This window comes from Perkinsus marinus, assembly GCF_000006405.1.
Source record: "Perkinsus marinus ATCC 50983 genomic scaffold scf_1104296936642, whole genome shotgun sequence".
Taxonomy (NCBI): Eukaryota; Perkinsozoa; order Perkinsida; family Perkinsidae; genus Perkinsus; species Perkinsus marinus.
Genome location: NW_003214088.1, coordinates 17,455 through 27,648, shown reverse-complemented (window position 1 = coordinate 27,648; position 10,194 = coordinate 17,455). Strand labels below are relative to the sequence as shown.

Here is a 10,194-nt window from a genome sequence, read left to right as displayed (position 1 = left end):
CCGTACGTTTTTAAGGCATAGTCTCAGCATTCCCAGTGCTTCAATCCTCGTGGCGACTGAGTTGCTCCCGCAATATTATACTAAACTGATAGCTGATGTTGAGCAACTATTCGTTAGCCCCTTGAGGATTGATCATAACCTCCCTTTCGCACTAAACAACGCAAGAAAGTCGTAGACACATTACATCACATCACAAACATGAAATAACAACTCTAATGACTGATTAATATCGGTGACGATTTCCTCACTTTGAATCTTCTCGGAACTTGCAACTGCGTTCCCCGAAGGATGTAGGGTTATAGATTATATGTGACTTGACAGAGGGCTCCGCGAGACGTCTAGAAAAGATGTTTGCTCCCTCGAAGTCCCACTTGAAAAGACCATACGACAACACTCGCTTGTGTTGCTCATCTGTCAAATGAACATCGAGAAATTTATATGAACGACCACTTAATACTGACACTTTCGCATCAGAGTACTTCACATTCTCTAGGGTCACGTCTTGTTGAATATTTCTCCCACCGTAATAGTTAGGGCGGATGACTTTCCATGAGATATCAAGGTACCCAGTAGTATCGCTCTGGGGATGGTCAATAATCGTTCCATATAGGAAAGGGCATCCCTCAGCCTTATAGGTACGACTCCTTGGAATGTTGGTGCTCGTAGGAGAGAGCTCACCACTGCTGGTCGACCATACGCTTGATGATGTACTCCCAGAAGAACGCGATCCACCAGACCTCAATCTCCCAGAGGTACTCGAACTGGAACTACTTGGACGGGTGTCGGTGGATGACGACGTACGCAGAGAACCCTTATTAGTCGAACGCCTTTTTCCATAGCTTCGGTATGAGTGGCTGCTGTAAGACCCCAAGCTGAAGTCAGCGTGTAGTAGCACCACAGCTAGCACGTGAAGCACGCAATGATACCACATCGTTAGTGCGAAGTAGAATGAGGATTTGTCTCTTGGGAGAGACACGATCGATTGGTGTTGGGCGAGCGCGTATTATACCAATTTTTACACCGGCCGCTGCAACAGGTCTCGCCCATCCGGATTACGCCGAATCGGTGTTAACCACATCTGTAATAAACTATAATTAGGAGACGCTGTATTGTATCAAATTGAAAATATCAGGATGGAAACAGGAACAACCTCATTCTTTGGCCAAGTTGTTTCAACCTTGTAACACAGCATAGGTCTATGTAACAGTTCATCAACTGTTTACCTTGTAACACAGCATAGGTCTATGTAACAGTTCATCAACTGTTTACCTTGTAACACAGCATAGGTCTATGTAACAGTTCATCAACTGTTTACCTTGTAACACAGCATAGGTCTATGTAACAGTTCATCAACTGTTTACCTTGTAACACAGAATAGGTCTATGTAACAGCTCATCAACTGTTTACTTTGTAACACAGCATAGGTCTATGTAACAGTTCATCAACTGTTTACTCTGTAACACAGCATAGGTCTATGTAACAGCTCATCAACTGTTTACTTTGTAACACAGCATAGGTCTATGTAACAGTTCATCAACTGTTTACTCTGCAACACAGCATAGGTCTATGTAACAGCTCATCAACTGTTTACTTTGTAACACAGCATAGGTCTATGTAACAGTTTGAGTAGGGATAGACCTGTATGATCCCTCCAGACTACTTGTCTTAGGAACCTCAGTAGAAAAACCAGCCTCTTACAGTTACTCTCTTTGTCTCATGTTGGTTTTCGGAGGGCCCTCTAATAACCTCCAAGGCCGTCGACATGTTCCTAATAGAATCGGATCGTCAAACTGCAGGCACATTGCAGACTTCGCCGTTGAGGTGAGGTGATATAGTTGTCCGATAAGGGGAAAGTACTCCCATAGGATCACCCGAAGGCTCAATCAGCTGAGCATGTCCAGGTGGCGTTTGGCGATTGGGAACTACCTCGACTAAAGTAAGTCATGTTTCACGACTCGGAAAGGAGTGTCGAGGTAGATACCAATATGAACATCCCAACACTGCTCGGACCACGCGACTTAATATTTTGGTGCATTTAGATCAGAAGCTTTCGAAAACCACGACTGTTCAGGAAGCTGTAGTAGCTCTGAGAAATGCAGTTGCTCGCTATAGAAATTATTTCTATTGCAGATCGAATGTGGTATATTAGAAATGCTCGTGGGATTCCTACAGGACCTGGAAAAGGCCAGGCTCAGCAGTGATGGCGATGTGGACACCCACATGAGGCTACTCGCGATGAAGGTAGGCGCATATGAGGCAGTTAGGCTCGTCATATGGACGGTCCGGCTCAGGTCATTTATAGGATTTCCCGGTCGACTGTTGGCCGGGTTGGAATACTGAATAGTAGCAGTGCGTTACGGACTCTCATTGGAGAGGAGATATTACTAAGTCCCCGTTGCTGGTGGGCTGATAGTCCCTCGGGCATGTCTAACGATCATAAGCCTTATAGTCACGATTCGCTCCGTTCATGCTGAGCTTTCTATAACAAATCGGTTTTTCCCCTCATAGGAGTACTCGGCTCACCACGGCATTGACATTGCTGGAGATATCACGATTCGCACAGGGGGCGGCTCAGTTGTTCGAGATTGGGTAGGAAGTAGTAGTAGAGTCGGGTGCAGTAGGATACGTTTCGTATCAGTTACCTCACTCTACTGTATGACCGGGTCAGATTTAGGAGCTCACTTGGTCCGGAGGAGGAACGCAGTGATAGTAATAATACTCATTTAGGAAGAAAATTCATATGGATCTTCAGTTTGGAATTTCGTCTTGTGCTAAACTGCTTTGAAACTAGTACATGTGGATGTGATGTGAATAAGTTCTTTAGGGTCGTTCAAGACACGATTGAAATCGTGTTAAGAAATCGTTTCCAGAATCGCTCATCATACGTATAAAAATCGATTCTGAATTGATCCACAGTTGATTCAACGAACATGGGGTTTCTATTATCTCGAGGAATAGCGATGGATGTCGGGGACTTAGTCTTCTTGTCAGTTCGCTCGGTGATCTTCGAAGTCCTAGCTAACATAATAGCTCTTGGTCCGAGTGAGGCAGGGAGGATCGCGGCCAGTGTAAGCCCTCGATTAAGACCCGAGTTCGATCCCTGCGTCTGTCATCTTCAGTTTCCGGGCCTACATTTGTTGATCTCGCCATCGCCAACTAATTCCACTTTGGTTACGACACTGCAGTTCCTGGTCGAGGTGAGCCTAGTGGGGATTGACGCTAAGGAAGCGATAACTGCAGGGATGACTTTCGTAATGCCACTTGGGTGTTTGGTACGTCTCGGAGTCGGTGGTCCTACCATCTCAGACTGAAAAGGTCGTGCCTTTATTAATGAGCCCAGACTCCTCATGGAAGGTCGTGGAGGTGGCGTGGGCTCTGGCGGCTAGTTTGACAGTCGTGAGACGTGTGAAATACGAAGTAGTAGAGTAGGGGGGCGAATGCCAAGCGGCATACGCTTGGCACGATGGTATTCTGTCGTATTGAAAGTGGCTAGGTATGGGAGTCTGGTACTGATATGCTAGAGCACGCTCTGGAGCAGTTGAGGACAGGCGTGCCGTCGAGGAGTGTACTAAGGCATGTCATACAGGTGGTGGCGCATTTACAAGAGTTGCCGAGGTAGTGGTATCATAAGACGTGTTAGTTGTCCATATAGTACTGCGGTGATTTCAGTGCGAGAGAGTGGTTCCTGTCGCATGGGACTACTGATGCTCTTCGTAGTGTAGTTGCTGAGGAAGGTCACGACCATATGGTATGCTCGCCACGTGGTGCGTCCCCAAGTTCGCACAGTTTTGGAGTCTATGTTGGCTTTACGCAGCTGAACTGATGATGGGAGTTTATATACGAACTAGGCTAGAAGTGTTGAATCACTCAAAAGTGTCTTCATCACATGTGCATATATACCCACACTGTGTGGGGGTATCGATTGCTATGTTCTTTGCATCAGGTGAGTAAGTTGGCAAAGACGACTGTCGAGTTACTCGAATATGAACCTTAGACTTAACTTTAAATGACTCACACACTGAAATGTCCACATGTTGATGATGAATGTTGTCCTTGAAGGAGTTCGTCCCGAGTTTGCTGTAGTTGGTCATTCATGGGGGTTTACCTGAGCTCGAGAAGTGACCACTATGTGGTAGAGGTGTAATTCTAAGCTCACATGTCACCCGTTGTTGGTGAGAATGGCTCAAGTCATCGGTTACGGACGACGACGACAACGACGGCCCGCGGGCAGCAAGATGAGGAAGAGCGTACTGGTGCTGTGGTGATTCGAATGATCAAGAGTATATTGAGACTACTATGGCGATGTGCTTTGCATATCTTCTACTTTGCGCGGTAGTTGCGGCGTGTTATGAAGGTCATGATGATGATCACTGGTTGTTGTAGGTTTAACGTATTGCTGCTATTAGTGGTTACTGCGTATGCATGCTTTTTCCAGGGTATAAGTTTGCCTATTGTAACTATAAAAGGAGACTTTATGGGACAGGTAGTAATAGGGACCACTTAGACTGCTGTTGGTCGCCCTGTACATGACCAGAGCTTGCTCTGGTGCGGCTAGGGGGATTTTGAAACGCTCCATTGAGGGTAACAGAGTTGACAACTCTCGACACAGTATGACAAAATATGCACATGGTCAACTACATGTGTTGCCGACAATATAAAAGTGCTGCGAAATTTTGGGCACTTCTTGTTGGTTTTTGTACACTTCTACTACCGGAATTTATGTGTGAGCTGTTTACATTTGTGATGAAAGTCCTGGGCCCAGCTGAGGAAAGCAAACATGTATTACAGCACTAATGAGAATACTCGCAGTGTGCGCAATTTGGTCGGGTGAAATGATGTCGCCAGCTCAGCTCGGTATACAGGCATCAACTTTGCATGTTATTGTTAGTGTTGTATATCGCTCAATTACTACATGGGTCCGATTTTGGGAAGAAAATTTACTCAGCCATTTTACACTCAAAATGGATGTACGACTTTCTGACGATACTCGAGTCGACTCTATGAGTATCAGTGTTGGAATATATGTTCCCTTTCCTCAGCTGAGTTCAGGAGTTACCCGGATAGTTATAGGAGGTTATATATATGAAGTAGGGTAGAAGTCTAGTGAAACCAGAGACAGAATTCCGAAATTTGTATACATGGAGTTGATCGTATGCATATTTCGCCGAATTGATGAGAATTCAAAAAGACGCCCGTATTTTCCTCAGGGGTCAATTGATATCACCAAGTCCACGTTGGAGAGTTTGGAGAATTTCTTCGAGGAAGGCTTCTATCTCCCAGGTGGGGTTATGATGATGATTTCACTATTATGAGGAGGGTCCTCAGGCGTCCTCGTACTCCTATGTTCGGTAGTAGTCCCAATAGTGAAGCTGTTGATGATGTTGGTGATATTCATTATTCGTCATACCTTCCCAGAGAAAGCTCACCAGCTCATGTTTGTACTGCGGTACGCCCATGGGAGAAACGCGCCTCGGTATTCCCCTCTGTTGTTTTTCAGGATCATAGCGAAATACCAAATGCTGGATATATTCGTCACAGTTATTATGGTAGCTTTTCTCAATCAGGTAGCACTGTGTGGTGAATCTTCTTTATTATGATAAGACCTTTTTTAGGATGTGATGCGCACTACGTTGCAGACTGGGTTCTACTACTATCTGGCATTTTGTCTACTGAGCATTGGTGGTAGGTGGAGGGGGTATGTATGTCGTACTGGTATCACCATTTTATTAAAGTGCTGGGGGAATACATGTTTGCCTTTTTTTTCAACTCGGTTCAGCTAGGTACTAGAAGTTTACATACAAATTCGAGTAGAAATGCCTACGAAAATTTCCCAAAACTTGTAGTATTGGAATCAATGCTCGGCTGAGCTCAGGAGTTCTTTCGCTGAATATGAATGTTAAAATGGAAAATCCAGAGTTCATAAAATTGTCACTAACACATTTGCATATATTCCCATCCTCCTGTTTTCCTTCAGCTACTCAAGTGTTGTGGTCAATGCTGCCCGACCGGCCACAAGCGTTGTATGCTCAGCAGCTCGCCCGATGGATGCGGGACAGGCAGACGGAGATTGCCTTCAAGAACATCACGGGTCGTTCGCCTGATCAGGCTGATCACTCCAGCTTAGTTCACTACTACACTCGGAATACTGAAGTGGGTGTCCACTGAATGAGCAGTGTTGGAACATATGTTTGGTTTCTCCAGCTGAGGTCAGAAGTTTTCAAAGCTACGTTATGAATATTCACACACGACTGTAGAGTAGAAGTGTACAAAAACCAACACTCATCTCCCAAAAATTTCTCGAAAATTTTTATCATCGCCAACACATGTGTTTGACCATGTGCAGAATTTCCTACACTGTGAACGCGTGATCAAGGCTTTTTGATCCTTCTAGTGTTTATCACTGTAGTGCTAGCCATTACTGTCGCTGTGAGCAATGCTCGGCTGATTCCCGCGTGAGCTCAGGTGCATGGCTCGGTTCCCTTTGGTGAGGCCCTACCAGAAGGTCGACGGCAAGCTGCTCAGAGTGGGGTAGGAGGGGGGGATGTGGCGTCGATGAGGAGGATTGGAGGGAAATTCACGTCAGGCTTGTGGAGATCCTTTGCCTGAGCTCAACACAACGCCGCTTACCACACCACAGCCGAATCGTCGTCGTTGTGAGGGTGATCGAGCATGTTCCAGTGTAGAAGAAGTAGAGGCTCAGGAAGGAGACCGCAAGGCTCGGATAAGTAGGGGGAGGAGTGGTCAGTGCTGAAATAAATGTTCGCTTTCCTCACCTGAGCTCAGAGGTTTCCTCACTAGTTTACAGACAAATTCGGGCAGAAGTGTCCAGAAAACAATAAGAATTTCATTAATTTTCCTCAGAATTTTCACAAATGCCATCGACACATGTAGTTGACCATGTGCATACTTTCCCACACTAGGAATCTGAGCATGATTGGACATTCGTCGGTCCCTCAGGTCGGACGCCTTCTTTTGGTGCAGCAGCTTCAGAGCCGCTTGCCTTCCACTCGTCGGCTCCTCCCAATGAACACAGTAAGCTGTGTCCTAGCTGCCTCAGTCGACATGCTATGATCAGGTCCGGAATCACCACGGGTGGCGACTGTTAATGACGGTACTCTTGTGGTGTGGCCCAGCCGTACTGCTGAACAACGTAGAGGAGGCGGCGCTCTCTCTGAGGTCACCAGTGTGGCCAGTACGTTCAACTTGGCTCAAATCAACAAGCTGTCTCTGTGTACGACTACTGGGCCTATTGGAAGCAGTGGAGGCGGTATGTGTTAGGTGGATCGATATTCACCTGTGGAGGCTGTTGTCGAGGCTTTGAATTCTCCTTGGACACCTTTTTCCTCTATGGAGCCTGCATAACCTTCTACATCGGTCTGTACTGGAGTCTCTACCATAGTGTAAGGTGTTGAGGAGAAGCGTTGTCTGCTGGTGAGTCGGTTTGACAGGTCCTTACTGTTAAAGTGGCATTCAAGGAGAGCTTGATTGTATCACAGAGCACGTTGGGTCTTTGTAAGCATGGCTAGGAGAGTTTATGCAACCGGCACACCTTCTTTTAGTTGGCATGATTGATGGGCTTGTTAAGCAGCATGAGGGTATCAACTACTTTATTCCCGCGGTTGTTTTCGCTGTTTTCGCACTTATTGTGCCGTGTGTTCAAGTCGGCGGAATATTCATCGCTGGTGAGTCCTCACGATCGTTCACACTCCCCCTCACTGTGGGTCCATAGGCACACTCCACGTCCTCCCTTGTCACAAGACGTCTCACACGTGTGCTGATCTTTATCGTTGGCTGCTCTATCTCATCGAGTACCAGTGCTTGTTATTATTGATATATTGTTGAATGGTCGCTTACAGTTACATCAGCGACTGGGCTATGATGGACGTTTTCTCTGTTGCTATGTTCACCACGTTGATCTCTCTCAATGCATTTGATGCCTTGCGAGCTGATGCTCCTCCTGGGTTGCTATCGGGCTTCTACTTCCTACTCATGGCTGGTGAGCTGAGTGGCAACTCTAATGATAGTAGACTGTTTACTCTCAGGGCTAGCCTCGATGGATCTGGCTACGCAAACGCATGAGCTGTTGATGGACGCTATGGCACGGAATGTCGTGGAGATGGCTACTGAGATGATCATACTCGAGCATGTAGGTTCGACGATGGCTTATTGAGAGGGTACACGTCTACTGGTTAGGAGCAAGAGGAATCCTTAAGGGATCCAGAGTATATGATTGGGGACCAGAGTGCCACTACGCCTAGGTCTTATTCATCGTTTACTCGATGGCGACCTGCTCACCCAGACGATGCTATCGCTGACCGGCCTAATGCAGTGGAGAGGAGCGGCAGTATGGCGATCGATGGTCGTAAGCACTCATTCGTAAACTACCACTCTTGAAGTGGCTGCTGCCTGTTTAGGATACCAGAGGGCTCTGTCGCTGCCAACAATAGAGGGTTACTCTCTTGCGGAAAGGCTGAAGTCTCAACAAGGAGATCACGGAGGAGTTGTTGTTGAGCCCTCCATGCCGAAGCCTTCAAGCAGTGCTACGCTGACCGAGCCATTGCTGGATACACAGCAGCAGTCTAGCTTGGTGCCCAGGTCGGCTACTGTCGCCGCCCTAGGGGACTTGGGGAGTCGCTCTGATATGGGTCGGCAGCACTGTGAATGGCCAGCCTTGCATGGTTTTGGATAGGCACTGATATAACCTCAATGTCGCGGAGGGACCCAACAGAGTGGCAGACCTTCCGTATCCTCCGCCGTGAACTTAGACGGAATGCTAGTCGTGCGCAGAAGCAGGCCAGCTCAGCTGCTGTGGCCTCAGCCATGTCATCACCACCCATATCGTAGGTAGCTTCGCTCTTATTCTTCTCACTGTTAGTTCAGGCCAAATGTGTCGAGGCGTTCGAGAGATGAGGGTGATATCGAGGATGGCCACGCCTTGGTGGGAGCTCTTCAGAATGCATGTCTAGTAGCCCCTGGCGCTGCTGCTTCTGAGTCCCTTATGAGACGGAGCAAATCACTGTGAGTCGACGATCTGATTGACATGCATAACAGAAGTTGTCTGTAGGATGGTTCTTCCTCGGAGTAAGAGTTCCCTTGTTGCTACTGAGGAGCAACAACTACATCAGCGGAATTGCTCGTTGCTCTCATCGCTGGCTGGCGGTCGATCTCTGGCAGAGTCAGCACGGTCAGTGGCCGGCACTGGGGAGAAGGTTCCTGCTGTGCTAGAGGCAGCCAAGCGCAAGGTGGAGCAGTACGTTGATATGGAGGCCATAGTGAACAGCCCGAGGCGTCGAAGGAGAAGTTTTGGTGACAATCTGGATGACATTCAAGGTGATCCTTGACACCTTGAGATTTCGTATAGGTTTCTATCTCCTGTTGATTGTAGGCCACCAGAAGGATACCTTGGATGGAGAGAGGCGAGCTGGTCGTGACGATAAAGGGAAGCATTACCGCTTGGTAGCCACCGATGAGAGTGAGAATAATGATAGCGATAACGACTCTACTGCGGACAAGGCCGTACCACCCTTGTGGAAGCGGCTCTTGCAGAGGATGACTGGCACGGTATGTTCAAAGCTGAGGGAAGGTTCCTCCTAGTGTTACCATCATCAGGTGTTGGTCATTAAGGCTGTGAGCTGGGGTATCTTCTTCATAGTGTGGAGCATGCATACAAGTATGCCCCCAGTCGACCTAGATGTTATTGTAAGTCTTGCAGTCGATTCCCGCTATTATCTCTTCGTATGGTAGAACCTATCATTACGAGGGAACCTCCCGTTGATCAACGGTGCATTGCAAGATGCGTTGCCGAGCTCACTTGGTGCATGTAGGGTTGGACCTTTCTATGCTCGCTTGCTGCCACAGCTCCTGTTAGGCACGATTGATCCTCTGCATATAGCGCCTAAGCCGTGTGTTGGGAATAGCTCTCTTTACTACGTCCGTGAAAGGGTATATGAAGTGAACGCCCGATGGGTGACAGGACTGAGGACGACTAAATTGGAGAACATATACCTCTCGGTGCCTAAGGAGAACAGGCTGGCGTTGAGCATTGAAGGCATAGTGACTTAGCCGATTTCTGTGTTGTAGGGTTTGTCGCAGGCGTAATTGACGAGTTACCATTGTCACTATTCGTTGGCCAGTGTGTGACCCCTGATACGTGGTTTACAGGGCGATGCGATAAGCTTTGGGACAATACGGATG

The 10,194-nt window shown here is 47.4% G+C and overlaps 1 protein-coding gene across 1 annotated transcript; it reads left to right on the top strand.

The window, feature by feature from the left end:
- Positions 1-3,330: 3,330 nt before the first annotated feature.
- On the top strand, positions 3,331-10,098 carry Pmar_PMAR001943 (hypothetical protein; the record flags this gene model as incomplete). The annotated part of the gene is made up of 28 exons (XM_002783679.1): positions 3,331-3,417; positions 3,494-3,615; positions 3,670-3,748; positions 4,436-4,483; positions 5,208-5,280; positions 5,326-5,446; positions 5,498-5,564; positions 5,613-5,682; positions 5,975-6,150; positions 6,463-6,528; positions 6,584-6,725; positions 6,958-7,032; positions 7,076-7,231; positions 7,279-7,400; positions 7,449-7,512; positions 7,560-7,682; positions 7,730-7,808; positions 7,857-7,996; positions 8,043-8,146; positions 8,194-8,362; positions 8,690-8,840; positions 8,881-9,018; positions 9,065-9,330; positions 9,386-9,561; positions 9,610-9,699; positions 9,745-9,820; positions 9,869-10,053; positions 10,093-10,098. The coding sequence occupies 28 exons, from the start codon at positions 3,331-3,333 to the stop codon at positions 10,096-10,098; spliced, it is 3,171 nt and encodes a 1,056-aa protein (XP_002783725.1).
- Between the last annotated feature and the right edge of the window lie 96 nt (positions 10,099-10,194).